General features: G+C 38.0%; 1 protein-coding gene across 1 annotated transcript in view; it reads right to left on the bottom strand.

The window, feature by feature from the left end:
• Nucleotides 1–26648, bottom strand: part of LOC124550823 — a 147475-nt gene that overhangs the window by 114091 nt on the left and 6736 nt on the right. The window contains exon 2 of the mRNA XM_047125549.1: nucleotides 12826–13063. Coding sequence (XP_046981505.1) covers nucleotides 12826–13046 — 221 coding nt within the window. The 5' untranslated portion in view covers nucleotides 13047–13063. The remainder of the gene's footprint in view (nucleotides 1–12825; nucleotides 13064–26648) is intronic.

The raw sequence follows: 26648 nt of genomic DNA on the forward strand, positions 1-26648 counted from the left end.
ATTTAAATTGTGGCAACACTCTGGAAAAGTTTCAAATACATAAGGACACATTCATTTAAACCTCCACTGAAGTAGTCAATCCTCCGACCATTGGCGAGGTAGAACTCGCAATCACAGAACTAAATAATTTCGAGGCATTCGGTGATAATCTACTCTGCACAGAAAACTGGGAAAATGTATGAAAAACTGCAATCGTAAATCTCCACCGACATCTAATCAAAATGTGGACCGCAGAGAAAATTCCAGAGCACTGGATTCATAATTTTAAAAAAAGATCTGCCTTCACAGCTAAACGATCAGCACAGTTGCCTGCCACGTGGGAGACCCAGGTTCGATTTCCGGCACTCGCAGGGATTTTTCCTCGGTGGGAGGACCTGAAGAGAGTGCACTCGTGATGCCAGCTGAGGAGCCACTTGACTGATAAGCAGTCGAGATCAAAAAGCCTGACAACATGTGGCAATGTGATGACCACATGCCCCTCCATCCAACATTCAATGATGCCATTGGCAGAGGATGACGAGGTGGTTGTCGGACCTGATCTGCCCGTCTAGCGTCAAAATACAGACCTCGAACTACCTTACCTAATTAAAAAAAAAAAGGAGATGAAACTCAACCAGACAATTACAGAGGAATACCCTTCTAGAGCACACATACAAAATTTCTTCTCGTGTAATTTACAATGAGATCAAAAACATTCTTGAACCACAACTTGTAAAGTACCAAGGTGGATTTCACCCAAACAGAACCTGCCCTTCCAAATTCTAAGCTTAAAATTAGTAATAGAATATTATAAGTGCAGAAAAACAGCTCTTTATTTCATTCAAAGATTTCAAAAAAAGCATAAGATAGAGTCCATAGATACACACTTTCAAAAACCCTTGGATCATGTGATCTTCAACCCAAAATAATAAAATTCAATTAACTAGCTTTAACCGACACAAATTCCAAGATAAATTTCAGTAAAGGAATTTCAAAAATCTTCACAGTAAAAAGTGTTCTTAGACAAGGTGATGGATTATCCCCAATGCTTTTCAATGTAGCCCTCGATTATGTCATGCAGATTTGGCAAAAAAGAAAACAGTTAAAATCAAAACTGGAGTGAAGCCCTCATATGAACCAACTGCCTGGGGTTTGCAGATGATTTAGCTCTCTCAGCTCTTGACATGCTACAAGTTTGTGCCCAGATCACCAGTCTCTAAACAATCACCTTAAAAAAATGATTACCAGTATCCTTCGAGAAAACTGAGATTGTGCCCATGAAACCCCTGTGTACAAGTACAGTCTTCATAAACACCTAAAAAAATTTACATAGTGCTTCAGCTTAAATATCTTCAAGAAATCATCATACATAACTTAAGTGAGAAAGAAACATGGATAAATGGAACCAATAAACTGAAAAAGCTCAATTTCTAACCTGGTCAACAAATAATAAGAAATGCTTTCCAGTAGACACTAAAATTCAACACAAAAACAGTAAAATCTCCCACAACTACTTATACTTCCAAAACCCTGCTCAAAGTTAAGAATGAAAGAACTGATAAGATCCTCAAAACTGAAAGATGAATAATCAGAACTCACATAAATAAAAAAATACCTGGTCAAAGGAGTTTCGAGAAGCCTCCCCAAAGAAACTTTCTATCGAGAGACTGAACAGCACAATGAAGAAAATAAAAATCTCTTACTTATTTCCTCTACATTTTGTGACTGTAAGGAAACATGACTTAACAAAAACTTGAGATGAGTAATCTTAGAAAAAAGACAAGAGAACAACAGATCTGAGAAATTCAGCAAGAGCTTAAAGCAGGTGGACTCAAGATAACAGATGCAGAGAACAAATATAATAAAATTAATACTCTTCTTAAGAACCACAATTGTCATCAGGAATGAAACCTGGAATGTGACAGAAATTTCGGATTAACTGAGAAAATTACAATTGGAAAGAATGAAATAGTACCGGATGGATCACAAGAACTGAACAGTGCAACCTTCAAAGAAAAACTGAATGTGGACTGACTCAAGTGATCCGATCTGGCCACAAAATTAATAATAATAATTATTATTATATAATTATAATTATTATTATATAATGGTAAGACAGAGATTTAGAAACCACATTTTAAATTGTAAGACATTTCCAGGGGCAGATGTGGACTCTGACCACAATCTATTGGTTATGAACTACAGATTAAAATTGAAGACACTGCAAAAAGGTGGGAGTTTAAGGAGATGGGACCTGGATAAACTGACTAAACCAGAGGTTGTACAGAGTTTCAGGGAGAGCATAAGAGAACAATTGGCAGCAGTGGGGGAAAGAAGTACAGTAGAAGAAGAATGGGTAGCTCTGAGGGATGAAGTAGTGAAGGCAGCAGAGGATCAAGTAGGTAAAAAGACGAGGGCTAGTAGAAATCCTTGGGTAACAGAAGAAATATTGAATTTAATTGATGAAAGGAGAAAATATAAAAATGCAGTAAACGAAGCAGGCAAAAAGGAATACAAACGTCTCAAAAATGAGATCGACAGGAAGCGCAAAATGGCTAAGCAGGGATGGCTAGAGGACAAATGTAAGGATGTAGAGGCTTATCTCACTAGGGGTAAGATAGATACTGCCTACAGAAAAATTAAAGAGGCCTTTGGAAAAAAGAGAACCACTTGTATGAATATCAAGAGCTCAGATGGAAACCCAGTTCTAACCAAAGAAGGGAAAGCAGAAAGATGGAAGGAGTATATAGAGGGTCTATACAAGGGCGATGTACTTGAGGACAATATTATAAAATGGAAGAGAATGTAGATGAAGACGAAATGGGAGATACGATACTACGTGAAGGGTTTGACAGAGCACTGAAAGACCTGAGCCGAAACAAGGCCCTGGGAGTGAACAACATTCCATTACAACTACTGACGGCCTTGGAAGAGCCAGTCCTGATAAAACTCTACCATCTGGTGAGCAAGATGTATGAGACAGGCGAAATACCCTCAGACTTCAAGAAGAATATAATAATTCCAGTCCCAAAGAAAGCAAGTGCTGACAGATGTGAAAATTACCGAACTATCAGTTTAATAAGTCACAGCTGCAAAATACAAACACAAATTCTTTACAGACGAATGGAAAAACTGGTAGAAGCCGACATCGGGGAAGATCAGTTTGGATTCCGTACAAATATTGCAACATGTGAGGCAATACTGACCTTACGACTTACCTTAGAAGAAAGATTAAGGAAAGGCAAACCTACGTTTCTAGCATTTGTAGACTTAGAGAAAGCTTTTGACAATGTTGACTGGAATACTCTCTTCCAAATTCTAAAGGTGTCAGGGGTAAAATACAGGGAGCGAAAGGCTATTTACAATTTGTACAGAAACCAGATGGCAGTTATAAGAGTCGAGGGACATGAAAGGGAAGCAGTGGTTGGGAAGGGAGTTAGACAGGGTTGTAGCCTCTCCCCGATGTTATTCAATCTGTATATTGAGCAAGCAGTAAAGGAAACAAAAGAGAAATTCAGAGTAGGTATTAAAATCCATGAAGAAGAAATCAAAACTTTGAGGTTCGCCGATGACATTGTAATTCTGCCAGAGACAGCAAAGGACTTGGAAGAGCAGTTGAACGGAATGGACATTCTCTTGAAAGAAGGAGATAAGATGAACATCAACAAAAGCAAAACAAGGATAATGGAATGTAGTCGAATTAAGTCGGGTGATGCTGAGAGAATTAGATTAGGAAGTGAGACACTTAAAGTGGTAAAGGAGTTTTGCTATTTGAGGAGCAAAATAACTGATGATGGTCGAAGTAGAGAAGATATAAAATGTAGACTGGCAATGGCAAGGAAAGCATTTCTGAAGAAGAGAAATTTGTTAACATCGAGTATAGATTTAAGTGTCAGGAAGTCGTTTCTGAAAGTATTTGTATGGAGTGTAGCCATGTATGGAAGTGAAACATGGACGATAAATAGTTTGGACAAGAAGGGAATAGAAGCTTTTGAAATGTGGTGCTACAGAAGAATGCTGAAGATTAGATGGGTAGATCACATAACCAATGAGGAGGTATTGAATAGCATTGGGGAGAAGAGGAGTTTGTGCCACAACTTGACGAGAAGAAGGGACCGGTTAGTAGGACATGTTCTGAGGCATCAAGAGATCATAAATTTAGCATTGGAGGGCAGCGTGGAGGGTAAAAATCATAGAGGGAGGCCAAGAGATGAATACACTAAGCAGATTCAGAAGGATGTAGGTTGCAGCAGGTACTGGGAGATGAAGAAACTTGCACAGGATAGGGTAGCATGGAGAGCTGCATCAAACCAGTCTCAGGTCTGAAGACCACAACAACAACAACAACAACAACAATAATAATAATAATAATAACAATACTATCCAATGGGACACTGCCTTGTAGCAGGCACCTTTAGTGCCAGGCAGGAGGGCTTGTGTGATTCCGTGAAATCGAGGGCTATGCCGGTGGTAGTGTAGCTACTGGCAGGGTCACCTACGCCGGATTGGTCTTGACTGAGGAGCCAGGCGAAGTGTGTCCCACAACATAGGGCAGGGAGAGCTCTAGAGGAGTAGTGAAGCCAGCTTCCCTAGGGAAGTAAACCTACTACAAATCCTGGTCCTCCAGATTGGGAGTTGGGCTCAAGGCTAACACCCTCTTCCTGTTTCAAAAAGCAAAGTCGCGAAAACCCAAAGAGTAGAAGCCAGACGGATTAATAGACGACAACGTGGCACAGATCTTGGACAATGAATGGTTACAAAGTGGAAAACCGATCTACGAACTGGTACCTGGCATGTTCAATCTTTATGGAGCCCAGGCTCACTAAAGAAGTAATTAGACTAGCAGGGGAAGCTCAGGGAGAGCATTATTGCCATCCAAGAAATTTGATGGACAGGGAGTGGGGTACTGCAAAAGAAAGAGGGCACAATATTCCATAGCTGTGATGATGACAGACATGAGTTTGGTACAGATTTCCTTGTTCATAAAGGTCTGAAACATTTGGTGATGAAGTTTACACCCATTAATCCAAGGCTATCAGTAATTAGAACTAAAGAAAGATTCTTTAATTATAGTATAATTAATGAACATGCACCAACAGAAGAATCTACTGAAGACCTAAAAGATGATTTCTATGATGCCCTTGAAAAAGTTTATGATAAGTGTCCAAGGAATGGCATCAAGATCATGCTGGGTGATTTTAATGCACAATTTGGAAGAGAAGACATGTTCCAGTCCACAATTGGAGCCCACAGTAAACATGGATCCACTACTGATAATGGAATAAGACTGATCATCTTCGCAGCCTCCCAGAATATGATAGTGGGATCTACCAGGCTTCCCCATAAGGAGATACACAAGGAAACATGGAGGTCATCTGATGGTAGAACCATTAATCAAATTGATCACGTACTGATAGACCACAGGCATAAATCTAACTTGCTGGATGTTCAAACCTTTTGTGCCCCTAACGTGGATTCAGATCATTTTCTTGTAATGGCAAGATAAGGGCAAGGATATCAAACGCTCAGAAAGAAAGACATACCTTAAGTCGAGCAAGTAAGTAACTGGGTCTTATGGTAAATGAAGGTAAAACTAAATACAGGGCCTGTGGAAAGCATATCAACCCAATATGCCATCAACTTCCAGTGTGAATGGACACACATTTGAAAGAGTTGATAGCTTCAAGTATCTTGGTTTCATAGTCACTTTTTTTAATGACATCTCAACTGAAATTAAGATTAGGCTGATATCAGCAAATAAGGCATATTTCACCTTGAGTAATTTATTTCGGTCAAGACTCCTCGGCCACCCAACAAAATTCGCTATTTATAAAACCCTTGTTACACCAACTCTCACTTATGCATCAGAAACATGGTCCTCGACGGAAACCAATGCAAGGCTGCTCGACAGACTTGAGAGGAAAGTTTTGAGGAGAATAACTGGCCCTGTGTATGAGAAAGAACAATGAAGGAAAAGGTGCAAAGCAGAATCGTACACTATACATTCCGATGCTCCTGTAACAAAAATCATAAGATCAGGAAGGATAAGGTGGGCAGGTCATGTGGCACAAATGGAGGAGTCTGAAGTGATAAAGAAGATTCTCTTTAGTAATCCAGGAGGACAAAGAGGGCGAGGTCGACCTTGAGCAAGATGGCTGGATGGAACGGAAGAAGACCTACGGAAGCTTGGATGCAGAAATTGGAGGAGGGTAGCAAATGACTGTAATGGATGGCGGAAGCTCGTTGGGAAGGCCAAGGTTCATCCTGGACTGTAGCACCATAGAAGAAAAGAAATAATAATAATAATAATAATAATAATAATAATAATAATAATAATAATAATAATACTACCCCATGGAGGCCCGGGAAAAGAATAGGCCTCCGGTATGTTCTGCCAGTCGTAAAAGGCGACGAAAAGAACAAACCACTAATAGGGCTAACCCCCCTTTTAGTGTGATTAGTTGGTTCAGGACAGAACTAAAGAAGCCTCGGACAAGCGCCGTCATGGTCAGGGATGACGTTTGAACCCTATGCCCGCCCACAATGGTAACGACACTGCTAGCCAACTGGAAAATGATTTAAATCCAAATAGAGGTGTTTTGCAGGATATGGTTCCTGCAACCACCCTAAGAGGAAAACAAAGACAGAATATGAGATGGTCAGATGAAGTTAATCGACACCTCATGTTCTGTTACTACCAAGCAACAAACCTAGGAACCAACACAACTGGATACAGATCACAAGTATACACAACATTTATTATCAGATACCCAGAATTAAAATATTTAACAGAACAACGACTAGCTGATCACATCCGTGTAATAATAAAAAATAACAGGATACCCCAGTCAGAATTAGAAAACATCGAACAAGAAGTACAACAAATACTGGAACAAAATAATGTGCAATCAGAAGAAGAAGAAAATACAGTAATGGACTCAAACATCCCAGAGCAAACAAACAAAGAACAACACACATCAATTAAACAATCAGAGGAAAACGAAATCTTAAGACAGCCACCAGAACAAGCACAAATAGAACTCGAAGTAACACATACGTTAGATATAGAAGAAAAATTTCAGCTGACATATATAGAATACAAAGACACAAAACAGACACTAGACCATTCTTGCATAGACCGCCAAATAACCCACAAGTCAAAACAACAATAAAAACTATCAACACAATCATACACAACAAAATAAATGAAAACACAACTATGGAAGAGTTAAAACTACTGGTTTATATAGGAGCACTCACTATACTTAATATACACACTAGGCACAGAATAGAACCAACCAACACACAGAAGAAACCCACAAAACCAGCATGGCAACACAGGCTACAGATCAGAATAGAAAAACTGAGAAAAGACATCGGACAGCTAACACAATTTATAAGAAATGAAATGTCAGGAAAAAAAAAAACGAAAAAGGTTAGGTAAAATCTCACAACAAGAAGCGATAGAGCAATTATATGAAAAGAAGCAGAAATTACAAGCATTGGCCAAACGACTTAGAAGATACAAAAAACGTGAAAATAGAAGGAAACAAAACCAAACATTCAACACAAACCAAAAGAAATTTTACCAGACAATAGATAACACACACATTAAAATAGACAATCCACCAAACATAACAGACATGGAACACTTCTGGAGCAACATATGGTCAAACCCGGTACAACATAACAGGCATGCACGGTGGATAAAGCAGAAACAGATACATACAATATGATACCACAAATGCCTGAAGTGATAATTTTGCAACATGACGTCACCCAAGCAATTAATTCTACTCACAATTGGAAAGCCCCTGGAAAAGATAAAATAGCAAATTTCTGGCTAAAGAAGTTCACCTCAACACATTCACATCCAACTAAATTATTTAACAGTTACATTGCAGACCCATACACATTCCCTGATACACTTACACATGAAATAACTTATCTGAAACCTAAAGATCAAGCAGACACAGCAAACCCAGCTAAATATCGCCCATAACATGCCTACCAACAATATACAAAATATTAACTTCAGTCATTACACAGAAATTAATGACACATACAACACAGAACAAAATGATAAATGAAGAACAAAAAGGCTGTTGCAAAGGAGCATGAGGATGTCAAGAGCAACTGATAATAGATGCAGAGGTGACATATCACGCTAAAACTAAACAAAGGTTGCTGCTCTACGCATACATTGATTACAGAAAGCTTTTGATAGTGTACTCCACTCATGGTTACTACAAATATTGGAAATATACAAAGTAGATCCTAAATTGATACACTTCCTAAACATAGTAATGAAAAATTGGAAAACCACACTTAATATCCAAACAAATTCAAATAATATCACATCACAGCCAATACAGATTAAGCGTGGAATATACCAAGGAGACTCGTTAAGTCCTTTCTGGTTCTGCCTTGCTCTGAACCCCCTACCCAACATGCTAAATAATACAAATTATGGATACAATATTACTGGAACATACCCACACAAAATCACACATTTGCTATACATGGATGATCTAAAACTACTGGCAGCAACAAATCAGCAACTCAACCAATTACTAAAGATAACAGAAGTATTCAGCAATGATATAAATATGGCTTTTGGAACAGACAAATGTAAGAAAAATAGTATAGTCAAGGGAAAACACACTAAACAGGAAGATTACATATTGGATAACCATAGCGACTGCATAGAAGCGATGGAAAAAACAGATGCCTATAAATATCTAGGATACAGACAAAAAATAGGAATAGATAATACAAATATTAAAGAAAAAGTAAAAGAAAAAAAATAGACAAAGAATAAAAAAAATACTAAAAAAAGAATTGACAGAAAGAAACAAGACAAAAGCTATAAATACTTATGCTATACCAATATTGACCTACTCATTTGGAGTAGTGAAATGGAGTAACACAGACCTAGAAGCACTCAATACACTTACATGATCACAATGCCACAAATATAGAATACATCACATACATTCAGCAACAGAAAGATTCACATTAAGCAGAAAGGAAGGAGGAAGGGGATTTATTGACATAAAAAACCTGCATTATGGACAGGTAGAGAATTTTAGAAAATTCTTTCTAGAACGAGCAGAAACTAGCAAAATACACAAAGCAATCACTCATATAAATACATCGGCTACACCACTGCAATTTCATAACCACTTCTACAACCCTTTAGATCACGTAACATCAACAGATATGAAGAAAGTAAACTGGAAAATGAAAACACTACATGGCAAGCACCCGTATCATCTAACACAGCCACACATCGATCAAGACGCATCCAACGCATGGCTAAGAAAAGGCAATATATACAGTAAGATGGAAGGATTCATGATTGCAATACAGGATCAAACAATAAACACCAGATATTACAGCAAGCATATTATTAAAGATCCCAATACTACAACAGATAAATGCAGACTTTGCAAACAACAAACAGAAACAGTAGATCACATCACAAGCGGGTGTACAATACTAGCAAATACAGAATACCCCAGAAGACATGACAATGTAGCAAAAATAATACATCAACAGCTTGCCTTACAACATAAACTTATAAAACAACACGTTCCCACATACAAGTATGCACCACAAAATGTACTGGAGAATGATGAATACAAATTATACTGGAACAGAACCATTATAACAGATAAAACAACACCACATAACAAACCTGACATCATACTCACCAATAAAAAGAAGAAATTAACACAACTAATCGAAATATCCATACCCAATACAACAAATATACAAAAGAAAACAGGAGAAAAAAATTGAAAAATACATCCAACTGCCTGAGGAAGTCAAGGACATGTGGCATCAGGATAAAGTTGACATTATACCAATTATACTATCAACTACAGGAGTCATACCACACAATATCCACCAGTACATCAATGCAATACAGCTACATCCAAACTTATATATACAACTACAGCTATCCGTAATTATTGATACATGTTCAATTACCCGAAAGTTCCTAAATGCCATATAACATATACCGTACAGTTGAAAGGAAGTCACGCTTGATCAAGGTCCGCGTCACTTTCCATTTTAGACCAGACATAACGTCTGACAAAAGAAAGAAAGAATAATATCAAATATGGTTTACATAAAAAGTTTAGTACAATGGTTGGCCATTAATTTTTAATTATTACCTCAGAAAATAAAGTTTTGTAATTAATTTTATGTTTGTTTGGAGGTACATGTGTGCAGTCCTGATGTGTGTTGAAATCTGCACACCACGGAACTGAAGCATGCCGCTAGAGGATCCACAAACAAAATGGTGCAGCTCACCTATAAAGTGGTGGTGGGCTGCACTATTTTGTTTGTGAATCCACTAACGGCATGCTGCGGTACTGTGGTTTGGGGATTTCAACGTGTATCAGCACTACACACATATACCTCCAAACAAACATCAAATTAATTACTAAATTTTATTTTTTCAAAGTGGTAGTTAAAACTCAATGACTACCCCTATTCCGTGTTCTGCTCCTGTTCACATATTACGTAATGTAGGCATTATAGAGCGTTTCGAAACTTACATGTTTGTGTCTACTACTCCAGAAGCCCAGTCAATAAAGACCAAAACAGGTCGACTTGGGGGAAAAATCATCATGTAGTTGTCAATTTTTGTACAATGGTAAAAGGGAGTGCCACAAACAACATCCACAAACCCTGAACAATGGGCTGCAAACATTGGACTAGGAGTGAGGGGTTTAAAGGTCACTTTTTCATGTTTTCCTTGAATAATTCAAAAACAGCAGACTCTAGTGAAAATGTTTCCCAGTACAAAATTAAATTACATAAAATTTCCTCTGGAAAAGGTCCTATTCGTTTTTTATGCAGAACTAATAGTTTCCAAATTGCTGGGGATGGAAAAATCACACGATTATTAAAAATATTGTTTTAACACTATAAAATTAATGTTTACCTTTAAGTGAAGTGGGTTAAAATCAAAAATTTAATGTGTATATCATGTCTACATGCTGCTGACCTGTATTAAGGGATAAATCATGATGCATGATTTTAACAGTATGGACAGGAGGAGGGAGGGGCATGTGTGGGGTAGAAGCACAAGAGAAGATAGGTCACTGGATTGTGTTCATGCACGCACCTACTTCTCAGGTCTGCAAACTGAAAATCAATCAGAAGATTCTCCACTCTATCCACGGCACTACATCACATCAGACTTGGTTATATAGTAAAGTTATCTTCAGTTTATTAAGTGAGTACTACCTTGCATTTGTTAAGTGAGCTCTTATGTAAAAAACCTCAAGACAGAACTGTGAACTGTCTGCCACACAGCAAACCTGTCTGAAGTATAACACACTGCCAATATCTATTCGACAATGTCGATTTGTCTCCACTATCACTGTATGGAATACTTTTCCCACTGTGAAGGGTATCAACTGCGTCACTCCAGCCTCAACTTCAGATATTTTGAAATAAGTCAAGCAATGCATTATAGTGAACTACTGCTCAGACATATTCACATCCATCTTGGAAGACATACTCTGGATGTATGGTAAGAGGTTCTACTCAGTGCAACCCACTCTACAAGTGTCACTAAAACTTCCAAATAGAAAATATTTATGCAGTCTATCAGTGACACAATTAATGGTAAGAGAAGTGAAGTAATTTTCTGGTCATTCATTAATCCTCCACCAATGACTACAACATAACTACACGCTTTACAATATGTTGTCAATAGTAGACAGCAGAAAGATGCCATATTTTCCAATATAATCCATTTTCACCAACACCACATCCATCAATGACAACAACACACTTACAAATACATACTCATTAAATAAACCAAAAATGACTCCATGGTATAAAGACAAGCTCAGTGAAGTTATTTTGTCAATTCACGTAAGAGAACTGGGTAGGCAATACTGGGGACGTATAGCCTGTCTATAAACTGAAAAGTGCGCATCACTTATGGTAGGGAAAGTTGTGTTTTCTGGAAGAACATTACACCTGCCATACAGGATGGCTAAGAACCAATTTTCTCTACGGCTGCATAGGTGTGCAGAGATTTATGTAGGTTCTATCCATAAGCATTTCTTGCGTTAGCATTATTAGTAACTCATATCTGCATTCTGCTTAGTGTTAATGCATTTTGTAGAAAATATGTACACTGAGTTGCTAGTAACTCATAAAGTGCACTGTGGAGTGTTGGTATAACTTTGTGAAACACCCCATAGCTGCTTCTTGCTACACAGTGGGGTACATAGCATGGGTATTCATCAGCTCATCAATTTCCAGATCTATGAAGGAGGGACGCACACGAATGCAATCCAACAACCTACCTCCCTTTGCACTTCTATCCCACACTGACCACCCTCCACCATGTAACACGCCCAGGACACAATTTCTCTCTTAATACGGCTCTACTGAACTCAGACATGATACATATACTTAACATTTGTTTTGTTCATTTAAAGACACATTAATTTCACACCATTAAAATAATATTTTTAATAATCTGTAACTTTTCCATTCCCTGAACACGGAAACTATTAATCCTAGAGAAAAATTGAGTAGGACCTTTTTTGTAGGAAATTTAATGTAGTTTAATTTTGTACCTGGAAATGTTTTCACTAGCCTTCTTAGTTCTGAAATTAAAGAAAAACATAAAAAAGTGACGGATTTTTAGTGTGTTGTTCACGGCACTCCCTCCTACCACTGAACACAAATTTATGACTGCACAATTTTTTCTAATTTTTCTTTGCTGACTTTGATACAGTGTCAAAACTCAAGTTCTCAAGTTAATAGCATTCTGTGAAAACATAATATACAGAAAGCTGGTGTTACCTTCTACTGGTACTAACAGCACGACCTTCCTCAGGCTCCACATCGTCTTGAGAGAGTACAGCTGGCAAAAGTTGATTAGCTCTTCCACTGCTTGGGCTACAGCGGCGAGCTGGTGCATGTCTTTCCACCCTGGGCGGTCTGCGAAGGCGACCACTTGTCGCGTGGATGTAACTGACAACAGACACTCGTCGCCTCTGCTGAGAGTCTCGGTGAGCTTTCATTCTGAATAAAACAGAAGCTGTGGACAACAGAGCTTAAGCTGTGGCTCTAATTTCTAATAATGATGCGTATGCTGCTATTTTCTCTTAAGGTTACTAACAAAACCAACACAACTTTTAACAGAACAGACTTGTTGAAATTTTTGTCCTGCTTCTGTTATGTAGGAGAGTCGTAATGAAACTGACCAAGAAAATATTTACAATGAGACTGATATGAGACTGATCCTTGTTAACAAACACCACAGAAGATGCTAGAAATAGTCACCACTGCTGTCGATGCAGCACTGTGCTCAGTTTATCGAACTGTGGGACATGTGTAGCAGGTCTGTCTGAGGGATAGCAGCAATACTGCTGTAGCCCTTCCAACGTGTCAAGATTATTTGACTGCATCTGACACTTCTATTTAACCCGCAGGTAAAGCTCACAGGGAGAGAGATCAGGGGATTGAGGTGACCAGGAGGTTGCAATGCCTCTTCCACCTGTGATAAGGTTGTCGGGGCAGTATATGCTATTGCTCAGTATTGATGAAAATTTCCACACAGTCTTTCACCCTCTGGGAGTTGATCTTAATTTAGATTAGAATGTTTCTGGACATACTAGTCAACATTAACAGTTTGGTTGAATACTAACATTACAATGCAGAGACCAAAAATTGCACACCAAACATCGATCTCAAGATTATGTGATGGGTCTTCCAACTACTTCAGTAGCTCTTCTATGCATAATGGCGTATGTCCTATGAATTTATATACCCTGACAGACTGAGATATGCCTCATCTGAAGAAATTAAAAACTAAGGAAACAACAATCGTGATTCCATTTCACTCAGAAATCACAGGTAGAACTGAACATGCAAAACTTCGATTGGTTGCTTTTAACTTGTGTATAATAGTAAATTTGTAAGGATGCAGATGCAGGTCTGTTTTTATAACATTTCAACAAGATGATGTCTTAATTCCCACTTGCACAGGTAAATGTCATTCAGACTTTGATCCTGCCTTTCCTTTACTTGTGCAACATTTTCTGGTGTTCAAACTGTTTTTGGACAGTAACAGTTTTATTCACTACAGAGCCTATTTTGCTCCATTTTTCCACTAACTTTTGCATTGTAGACTTTGTGGAAGATTTTGCAAATCCTTCCAATCTTAAACCATTGCACAAACAGTTCCACTCACATTTTCCACGAAATGTGTTTCGCGTAACACAACAATAAACACATGCTATTTACCGTGAACGCCGTTTTGTGTTTTATTCGACTGGTCACTAAACACATCTACTCCTCTCACTCACTCAAATGTAATGACACAGTGAACTACTCAGTACAGAGAATGCGGGAGATGTGCTTGCGCAGGCACGTAACAGCATGCCATAGGTTATAAAAGCAAGTGACTGATGCATCAGTGTCACAGTTTCCAGCATTTTCAGTGATGGCAGTTCTCATGTTCAGTAACAAAGTTCAGTTCCATTGTGGTCTTATAAATATTCTCTGGATTAATTTAATTTTCCCACCCTTCACACACACTTCAGTGACATTTGTGAACTTCGACAATGATTCTGCAAAACAAATAATTAACAGCAAGTTCACTGAAAGTTTAGAATCTGGCTTTTATTCATAAACTTTTTTCAGACCCACAAGCTACCTCACAAAAGGCACTGTAATCCAGTCTCAGAGAACTTCTTTTAGACATTGAACCTGCACATGTAAATCTACATACATCCTCTGGAATCCACTGTCCAGTGGGAGGCAGAGCCTACTCTGTACTAGTATTTGCACTTTTCTGTTCTATTCCATTTGTGTACTGAACAAGGGAAACACGATTCTGCATATGCTTCTCTGTGTGTCCTTACTCTCAATATCCTCATAATAAATATAAGATGGTGGCAGCAAAACTGTCCCACAATCTCCCTCAAATACTGGTTGTTTAAATTTACCCATCAAGGTTTTGAGAGACAATGCTGCCTTTCTTTCAAAGATTCACATTCTAGTTTCCTGAGCATATCCGTTGCACTTTCACTGTACCAACCTGTTACAATTCTGCCAGCGTGTCTCTCAATTCTTTCACTATCTTCTGTCATGCCCACTCGATGAAGACGTCACACAGACAGGAGCAACAGTATAAATTGTTCGCACTAGTGTCTCATAAGTGGCTCGATGTCCAGATCTATCGGCCTTTCCCAGACCCTTTTCAACAAATCTATGTCTGACTTTCAGGCTTTCCCAGTGGATCGCCGCAAATACTCTTCTCAGATATGTCGCCAGATAACACCGTGCGAGCTTCACAATATTTCATCGAAACAACTGTTCAACATTATTGAGTGGTAGCAGTTGCTATTGTCACTGTTGCAAGATGCAACTGGTGATACTTGGCTCCCAGCAGGGAACACTACGAATACTACTTTCATCTAACTGTGAGCTCTTCTCAATGCAAGCATACTTCCTACTCGTGGCCCCGATAAATTTCAAGAAAGATGCGCAAGTTCTGTCAGTCGCATCTTGTGACAGTGTTCAGAGCAACTACCACCACCAGTTGATGATGTCGAATACTTGTTTCGGTGAATGAGTCTGGGACCTGCACAATAACATCTGGCAGCAAACCTGAGAAGAATATTTCCTCAAGATTGGCCAGGAAAGCCTGAAAAGTCGTGACCGGTACCTCTACAGGTAGAACATGGCAAAAGATATAAACGAGTTTGACAAATTATGTACTAAGAGAGGTAGTTGCTGGGCACACTGGTCCTTTGTATTGAGACACCATAACAAGCACACTTTTCCTATGTTTGCTAAACTTAAACATAATAATGACTTAGCATCTGCTATTAGAATTAAGTGACGAGTGAGTGCAGTCCTTGTGAGAGAGAGGGTAAGTTACATGCGACAGGAGCTACAAATTGTGCTCATGAAATTACTTTCACTACACCTTCATCTACATCTATACTCTGCAAACCACTGTGAGATGGAGTGAAGGGGGAGCATCCCGTTGCACTAGTTACTAGGGTTTCTTCCCGTTCCACTCACTTACGGAGTGTGTGAAGAATGATTATTTGAATGCCTTTGTGAATACTGTAATTATTCTAATCTTATCCTCAAGATCTCTAAGTGAGTGATAGACATGGGATTACAGTATATTCCTAGTCATCATTTACAGCCAGTTCTTAAGCTTTGCTAATAAACTTACTCGGGATAGTTTACATCTGTTTTTGAGAATCTGCTAGTGCTTGGACCAAACAACAAGCAAAGGTTCACCAAATGGCAAAGTAAGCCCCACTTGAAGCCAATCACAAGAAAATGTACCACAATGATGGACTGTGTTTAATCTAATGTAACTGCCCATGGCAACACTGCAAAAGCAAATCTCGACATTGATTATTTTTGTGGATATATTAACTGTTTTAATCTCATGGACAAGGCTTAGGATAATACAGTGGATTCAGTGCTGGAGGAAAGTCTGAATTATGCAATGACACCTGGTACAGCCTCAGTCAACAATGTGATATCTGGAATAGCACAGGCAATCTTGAAAGTTTCCAGAGAGGTTGCAGAAGAGATTCAGTGACATATCTGCTGAATTTTAACCCAAGATTCAGTATAACTTCAGCAGAAGGAGACACTCTGTGAGACTTAAGAGTAGACCAAGACCTCATCCGTTTACCTGCCAACAAAGGGATCATTGTCGTCCTTCTCATACGTACTGAGTACAACAGCAAGATAAATGCATTGTGTTATGATCCTGCATATCACAAGCAAGGAGAGGATTGGTTAGGCAAAACTCTCACAAAAACTCTAAGACTTCAAGATGAGTTTTATTCTGGCAGACATCAAGTGCCTGCATCAACAGCCTGTGGTTCCCCCAGAACTAGAGGGCCTATCTAAGATTAAGAAGAATAGGCCACCTCTTTGGCCCACAGCAACACTGCAAAAGCAAATCTGCACATTCCGGCCCAGACTAACCAATTGACTGTCATATCATCGTTTGCAGATGGCATCATCTGATGTTGTATGGAAGGGCATGGGTCAGCACATCAACACACCACTCACCTGGTTGCTGTTGGCTTCCTTTGGAGCTGCTACTTTTCAATAAGTAGCTCCTCTATAGAGCTCACAATCCTTAGTGCACTCCATTCCAATCCTCAGACCACTGAAAAATTCCTGGGAGTACCAAGAATCAAACCTGGGTCCTCTACACAGCCGTTAATATGCTGACCACTGAACTATGGAGGTGGACCATAACAACACTGGAGCACTTACTTATTTTTTTGGCTAAACATCTTACATCACTGTTCCGACCTCTCGTACGCAAATGTAACCATAACATTTGGGGTTTAAGGACTTTCATAGGATACCTGAAAACAGTTACACTACAACTGTCTGATCATTTGGTTAGACAGATTGCTACTTACTGTAAAGAAGACACGTTAAGTTGCAGACAGGAACCATTAAAAGATGCTTACACAAAGCTTTCAGCCACAGCCTTCATCAGCAAAAGAGAAACACACACCACTCACACACACACAACCAGGCACATATTGCCATGTAGAGCTGGCGGTCATATGTGCATGAGATGTGCTTGCTTGTGTGTATGAATGGTGTGTGTTTCTGTTTTTCTGATGAATACTGTGGCCAAAAGCTTTATGGATGTGTCTTTTAATTGCGCCTGTCTGCAACTTATGCCTTCTTTACAGTGAGTAGCCATCTGCATTTTCCTACACTATTGATAGTGATACCAGGAATTTCCACTGTTTGATCTATTAGTTAGCTTTAATGTTGAATCCTTATTTATGAAAGTGCCCCTACAGAACTCACTGGAGCTTATTAGCAATAGGTTTGAGAAAGACATTATGTCATTATTTAAATATGTGCTTATCTCAATCTATTTCTTATTTACCACCCATTACTTTGAAAAAGTGGGAAATGTTGACATGGGAAGACCCATGTCTCCTAAGGTGGCAAACTATTTTATAGCAGACTTTGAGGCAAAAGGACTGCGGTTGATAACTCTCCAATCTTCCTGCTATTGATGGTATGTTGACCTCTGTTTCTATAGCATTTGAACTCACTCAACTTGAATAATCAATTCACCACCATTGTGGAAAAAATTGGCAGCTCACCATTTCTGGATGTCATGTTTACAAGAAAAAGCAACAGAACACTGGGACACAAATGTTTACCACAAACAGATTCACACAGTTATATTTGCAGATCAAAAGCTGTCGTCTTGGACAAAGCAATAATGTCTTGTGCTCCTGGGTACAAACTGATTGCACAATTTAACTCAGCCCCTCTCTGATTGATGAAAGTGCCACTCCAAATTGTTCACACATGTGGCTAACCTCAGTTACATAACTGTATTCTAAGCCATAGCAATAAGTAGTTATGGCAGAGCTAGTATTGATTCGTGTGTGGTGTTGTGCATAGTGACTGTTAATGCTGCTTACAATTACTGAGCAAAGAAGCCATATCTGTTCCTTCTAGCAAGTCACCATCAACTTGTTGTGTCACTTCTACGATGTATAAATATGTTTCATATTCATTTCCTTTAAAAGTTATAGAAAGGCTGCTCTGGGAAAAGGAGGTGTGGCACGTCTCAGCAGCCAGTGTGCTATGAGCTGATCACAAGCTTTCTCTTCCAGCACTCTCCGCTTGGGAGTCAAGTCAAAGTGTGTGATCTGTTAAGTACATGTGGTCTCAGATCCTGACAGCCTGCCGGGTGAGTTGCAACACCTAAGAACAATGTTTCAATAGTCTGTCTGGCTATTCTGTTAAATAGATATGTAATGCATTCGAATCAAAGTGAGTTCAATTGAGGGATGTGAATGAAGATGCGGAGATACCCACTGCAGTGGTCTTCTTGCTGTACTTTGGCAGAAAGTCTTCAAGAATCGAAAAGATCCTCGAGACACACTATGTGTGTTTCCACCACCAAAATTGAGGAAAAGATATAATCTTGGAAACACCATGGCAGTGTGAGAAGTCTTATACTGGGCAGACGTGTCATACTGTGCTACAACATTATGTTCCACACTATCAACAAACAGTCATGCACCGAACCAACGAGGTGGACTGTCTGAACATGGAGCATCGGATGTCCTATGAGAGATCTAACGCTTTATCTTCAGCGTCATCAGTCTAGGTTTGTACTGTTAAGGAGACCATCCATATCCATACAGCAGATGATCTTATCAACAGTGATTTTGGATTTCAACCAAGCACTACCTGGAATCCAGCATTAGTTGTCATTAAATTAAAACGAGGGAAACAAGAACCTTCAATCCCTGATCTGATGCAATACATTACAGAGTCAATTCAACATTTAACCACAGTACAGTTCAACAGCACCATCACTGCTCATAGTACACATGTGGAAAGCCTCTCTTCGGGTCTCAGCAGGGGGTACTCTGATTGCTAGTTTCATACAACTGTGAGCACCTCTCAGCCATGTCAATTCCTGCTCATGATCTCGATAAACATTGATGCCGTTATGTATCACCAGTCACGTCTTGCAGCAGTGACTACAGCAATACCCATCACCTGATGAAGTCGGACAGCTGCTGTGGGACTTCCACAGTGTTATTCTGTAATAAACCCCGGAACTGTAATTGAAAATCTACGTCTTAAATTTGCCTCACTTATTACAGGCCATACTTGTTTGTTCCACTTTGTACTGCCTCTCGGTATTACCCCTGAATATTTAGTTGATGTAATATGCTCCAGATGTTCAATACTAATCACCAGAAAGTTATGCAAATACCCATTCAGATCTTGATATGATTTCAAAGTGTGGTTACTTGCCATAATGAAAAAGCAAGATACTGAGTTCATGTTTCAGTCTGTTACACAGTTTCAATCTAGCATGAAGTTTCACTGCCACCTTCCTTCAAATGCTAAGAAATGTAAAATTCTTTAGTTCACAAAGTCCAGAAATGCAGTATTCTATGACTACAATATCACTGAGTCAAACTGGAATCAGTCACCTTATATAAGTACGTGGTGTAACAATCTGTGGGGATATGAAATTGAATGATCATACAGACTCAGTCATGGATAAAGCAGTTGGAAGAAAGTGGTTTGTTAATAGAATACTGGGATAATGCAGTCAACATACAAAGGAGATTACTTATGAAACACCCATGCAACCCATCCTAGAATATTGCTCACATGTATGGGACCCATACCAAATAGAACAAGGGATACTTAATGTATATAATAGGCAGCATTGTCACAGGTTTGCCTGACTTGCCAAAGAGCATCTCAGAAATACTGAGAAACCTGAACTGGGAGACACCTGAAGACAGATGGGAGCAATCCCATGAAAGCCTTCTAACAAAGTTTTGAGAAACAGAATTAAATCAGGAATCAAGCAACTTATAGCATTACATCCCCGTACACTTCAATCCCATAGAGACCAGTCAGGCTAAAACAGACCACACAGTGACATTAAACAGTCATCCTTCACCTCCTGCCATAAGCAAATGGAATCAGAAGAAACTGTAACAATGAGACGCAGAGTTTTTTTTTTTTCACACACACACACACACACACCCACACACACATCCACACGCACACACCATACCATAGAGAGAGAGAGAGAGAGAGAGAGAGCACAGAATTGCTCCAAGTACATTTAAATTACACATACTCAATGTCAGGTGACAGCAACGAATCTCTGAATAACAATTTATGTTACTCAGTTTCACCTGAGGCTGACACACACATTGTGTCATTCAAATGCTCTGGTGAATATGTTATTAAGGAGGCACTTTTGATTGGTATTGCTGACAGCACATACTGCTATACTGTTGTTGACAGTAGACAGCACGACAAGCCTTTATATCAACATTTTTAATGAGAGCTTGGGGTGGTTTCCCGATTCATATCCAAGTTTACAATTGGAACTGGAATTATTAGAGTATGAGCCAGTTTCCTCTTATATTTCTTCCATGAAGCAAAATAAATTAATTTTCTAAATTTTGCTGTATTTCAACAGGGATGGTAATATGAATAAGAAGATTCCACTACAGTTTTCATCATAATGTAGTCTGCTCTGTGATTTTTATCTTGGCCTACTGACGATTACCGATAATGCGTGCACAGGTAAAAAATTTCATTCTTATTATGAAGAGGGGCTGGTTTGAATTAACTTTGTGAGTTCATGCAGTGGTTAAGAAAAACTCAAAATATTTTAAAATTTGTTTTTTTAATGCATTTCAGTTGCACCTGCAGTTCTTGAATCTGGCACTGAACACATTAAATTAATACATTGTGTTTGATATTCTTGTTTATACTATTATTACAATTCTGCAGTATGCATTTTTGTAGCTGTTACTGTTTGTCATTTTGTTCATAGTGATAGATTTCTAAGATGTATAACAACCGCTGAGGTAAGAAACAAATGGAAAATTACATTTTTTCTGCTTTCTTGAGACATAATTTGGATATATTCTAAAGTTTCCTCTGTCCACTAATAGAAGTGTTCCCAGGTCTGAGCTGCTAGAGATGGCGGCCATGTATGCATGAGGTGTGCTTGCTTGTTTGAATAAACGTATGTGTGTTTTCTTTTCTAAAGAAGGCTTTGGCCAAAAGCTAAATCATAACAGTCTTTTCGTTGTGCTGTCTGCAACTCAATGTGTCATATTTACCGTGAGTAGCAATCTATCCTTTTCTGTATTTTGTAGATAAATTCAATGGTCATTCTTCCCATATCACATTAATGGATGGAATGTAACTGAAATTGCTCTCTGACATGATCTTACAAATTTACAGAGTACAGATAAAAACAAAATTAGCTACTGGAGAAGGGTATATTTTATGTTTTTAATGCTTAAGAAAGGTTTTAATGATTTTGTGGAAAACAATTCATCATTCGTATGTGTTCTTGTCTGTAGTTCATGTCCCTTCTCAGTTGTGGATAGAGAATTTTCAAATAAAAACACGAAACTACATTGAGGGTACTCTGCCACAGCAGTAAAGTTACAAGAAAGGGAAGTATAATAATCACAAGTGGAAAAATCAGAGTGGGAAGGGGTGACAGGGTGACGAGGGGGGGGGGGGGGGGAGGGAGGGGGGGGGGGCTCAAAAGCAGCAGGATACATTTAATGCAGTTGGAAGGGAATGAAAGGAAACAAGGTGGATACAGTACCAGAAATGGCCAATCTAGTTTGAGACCATAGGACTATGACAACAAAGCCTATTGATAAGAATACTGTTAACTGGTGGTGAAACCTTTCCTACCTGCCCTCACCAATACAATTACTTCTCCATGTCCATGGAACAGGCATAATAAAAAAATCTTTTTATTTTACCACGTGCTGTGACTCCTTCCTGTCCCAATCGCACATCGGGTGTCAAATGGATGCTGATATGATATGCCTTTGTGCAAATTGTGGTTAAAAGTTATGTAGTGGATCACTTTGCATTTTTCATAGTTTATGTGCAATATACGTACATAAGATGCATCTAGTGCAAACATAAAAATTAGGCTATGCTACAGATCCATCTGTCACCATAACCTATATTCTGGCTCCACATTCACTGGCTTCGTCAGATCACAAATACCTTATCAACTTCTGCCTAACCTAGACCTCGTGCTACACTACCGATCACTCCGTCACAACAACCAAGATTTCAGGAGGGGGAGGGGGGGGGCGTATCCAGTAACACACTCTTTTAATCTAATATAACTTTTACAGTACTTTTGGGAATTGCATGTATATGCCAAGAAGAGTCTACAGATTTTATTTAGAAAACAAGTTCTTGGAATTTCCAAAGCAGATGTCCAGGACATATAACACAGCTTTTCTTTTTTATTTCTACCAAGTCATACTTTTGAGACTTTCTTTGACAGTCCCCTTGGAGTCACAAAATAATTTTATTGTTTACTTCAGTGTTCCTGTATAGCATCTACAAGTATCTCACTTAGTATTACCTGGTATCTGAATGCAGAAACTTGGCATTTTACCACACTTTACTCATGGTTAACTGTACTGATGTCATCAGTTATTGCGGTACATAGACCCTGTATTCTGTTCTATGTGAATCTTTCATTTTGGATATTCTTGTGTGTCTACATGAACTGGATATTCTCCGGTGTCAGAAAATTTTATAACAACATTATGACCACCAAAGCAGTTATTTTCATAATTTATTTATAGCTGAATGACTAATACAATACAAAACAAAACAGAATCTGTTGTATCAATGGCAATAGTTAACACACTTCTAACAACAAACACAGCAAACATTGGAATACAGCTAAAGGGTCATTCTATACTAAGTCATGCAGGGCCCTGCACCCACTTGTCACAGATGTTTATGAAAATTTATATTTGAATTGTATGCATAAAGACAAGAAAATCTTCCAAGTTTCATCCAACTCTAACAAGTAGTTTCTGAGTTATCACCATTTAAAGTTTTAGGCTAATTGTATTTCTGAGGGTGATTAAGATGAAACTAAAGTGTGCACGCTTTTACAGAATTTGAAGCAAAATCATTAGTTTTGAAGCTAGAGCCTTGAAACTGATCGATCTACAAAATATGATTTATAATGTTCATTCATATTGAAAAACTGCACTAAAACTCAAAATATTGTTAATTTCAAAACTGTGATGTAGACGTAGAAAATTATGAATAGCTAAAATCTCTCTCCAAATAACCCAATACAACCATTTATTTATGAAAACAGCATAAAATTACATTTCAAATGGTGCAAAAAATTGGTGGGGTTCTTAGTTGTAACAATTATATAACAAATTGAAATCAAATTTTGTAATTTACTTTGTAAAATACATGTTTGATACAATAATCAAATATTTGAAGTCAATTCAACTGTGAAAATACCAGATTAACTCAAGTTTTATGTATAAATTATTTTAAAATAAAAGACACACACATTGAGAATTTTACAAAATAGGTTTACTTACATTGGAATACATGAATTGGCAATTACTCGTTTTCAAACAAATCCTTTGTACAAAGAGGTTTCGACAACTTTAATAATTATTCAGTTGAAGTACTATACTACGTTTATATGAAGCTGTATGTACAATACCTACACTTAAATGTCCATTAAGGTTGTTTTTTTTACAATAAAGAATTGAAATTGTTCCATGTTTTGATGGTTTCCTTTTGGGAATTAGCATCAATCTTATATGATCTGTGAGGTGCTATCTCTGGAGGAGCTATTACACATAGAAGATGGGCTGGTGGAACAGGACATCTTTCTTCTTTTTGAGGCCAAAAGAAAATTCCTGCTGGTCCATGAGGGTGCATAAAAAGAATGTCACAGTTCCCTTCTTCTTCATTGAAACCCATAACCATTCCAATCCACCAGTTTTGTTCATAAAAACATGCAACAAAAGAATGTAGCTTAGGTTTAATAGTTGGGACAGTCATAAAAATATTTTGTTTCAACAAAATTTCCAAGTCTGAACTCACTCATTTGGCTGTAATTTCTTCGCAAGAAGTTGGCCTAAAATAATGGAAACTTCACGTGCCCACTATTGTTTAACCCGTTTGAAATCTAGTTTCAAGCACTGTTCCTTTAGTTTCAATTTCTTCTTCCTTTAAACAGAATATTTTTGAGAATAAACTTTAACAGAAATTTTACATTTGTTCAGTGTATATAATCAGCTCACTTTGCCTACTGCTCAGCAAGATTTTTTTGTAACAGTTCTCTTGACTGTTCCCCCGATCCCATCGCATGTTGTTTTACTGTGACTCATAGCATGAAATGACCAGCTTGTGATTAATTTAAAATCTTTATAATGAAAACATAAATTTATCATGCTTTTGAAGTTTTTATACTGAGCACTGCAACCATCCATAAAATACTCAATTTGGTCAGCGTCAGGCACGTTTTGTTTTATGAAATCTATGGTTTTTTCTTGTACTGAATAAACAAATGGTGCATCATGCTTTAGATCATCTGAAATGAAACACAATGATGTTTCTTTTATGGTGGAATCTTCATTTTTAGAAAAAAAATCACTACTGGATGAACTGAGCAGCTCAAGTGGCCCCAATGGTAGGATTGCACTTCATTTTGCAGAATGAAGTTATAGTTTTCGGCAAAATCCATAAGAACTAAAACCGCATTAAATGCCAAATTTTCTTTCCTCTGCTTCATGTAAGAGTTTTGAGTTTTTATGACATAATAATGAGGTATCAGGGACTCAATTTTTTTATAGTAAAATCAGTAAACTCCTTGCATGGTGGTAGCATTGTTTGTAAAGTCATTCTGCCATCACTTGAAACCCACTGCGAAAATTTAATGTCTTCATCTTCATCATAGTCTTCTAGTATTTCTCTTAGATGTTGCTACAGTGATTCACTTGTTTTCGGGCACACATCACAACGTCTTAACCTACAGTCCCTGTTTTGTCTATCACAAAACAATTTGTCCATCATGGTGTGTATTGATTCTTGATCATGCTGGTTCAGAGCATTTGCTAGAAGCTCAATGTTTTGGTGGTACAAGCAAACACATACACTGTGAGTTCCAGGTGAACCAGCAAGTACACACCATTTCAGTCTTAAGGAGCAAAATTTGGAAAATCCAATATTAATATTTGAGTGTTTTTCTTTAAACACAATAAACAGTTCCTTTGAGTTGCATAAAAGAATTATTTTATACTTGTAACTATTTTTTTGTATACTAACTTTGTTTTTAGCACCTGGCAACAAGAAAGAAAATTCGTCATCTTCATAAAACAGTTGGACAAGGTTTATTGTTTCTTAGGGAAGGATTCTGCCATGTTTGGGTTCTGTCAAAGCCAAAACACCTTTCTCGTTTGCAAGCATTCTGGCTTTTCGCAATAAATATTCTGGTACATTATATTTTTCCACAAGTTTTCTGCAAGACTAGGACTTTGGAGTGATTGTTAATATCTGTATTTTTTTCCCATGTGGTAAAGTTTGTCTACACTTTTCCCTTTATAGCATCCACTAAATGATCAAGATTCTCAAATTTTTTTTCTTCAATTCATTACCTTTAGTTGCACTGTCAGATGCACTTGAATTGTTGTACTCTTATACTTTCAAAACAAATAACAACTTTTTTAACTTGGTCTTTTGCCTTTTTAAACTTCTTTTTAGCATATTTTTTCTTCGATTAGGTAGATAATGACTGACGTTTAAGTGGTGTCACACCCAACCCTAAAAGCATTTTGTTCAACTTTTCTCTTTCTACTACTCTTTTTGCAGTGGTTAATTCACTCTCATTTGCTTCATCACTTTCAAGTAGAGCAATATCTTGAAAAGTAGACATTGCCTCATTCAACAGTTTTCTACATGAGGGGAGGGAGGGAGGGTTTCACGTCGTGACTTCAATTGCATGTCTTGACGAAGACAACCGGCAGACTGCTGAATTTTTCATGTGCGTACTTGCATAGTAGTACTGCCTTATCTGAACTTCAACACACTTTTGACTCCAAAAATGTTGTATGTTTCTTGACTAACTTCAGCTAAATAAAACAAGAAAAACATAAATAAAATTACAACCCAACTACAGTAAAATCTTTGCCCCAATTTAAAAATATATAACAAAAAATGTACTAATAAATTACTGTTTTCATTTGCTGATCTTTCAAATTATAGTTTTAAAACCTTTTACT

The sequence above is a fragment of the Schistocerca americana genome, chromosome 9 (genome assembly GCF_021461395.2).
Source record: "Schistocerca americana isolate TAMUIC-IGC-003095 chromosome 9, iqSchAmer2.1, whole genome shotgun sequence".
Classification (NCBI taxonomy): domain Eukaryota; kingdom Metazoa; phylum Arthropoda; class Insecta; order Orthoptera; family Acrididae; genus Schistocerca; species Schistocerca americana.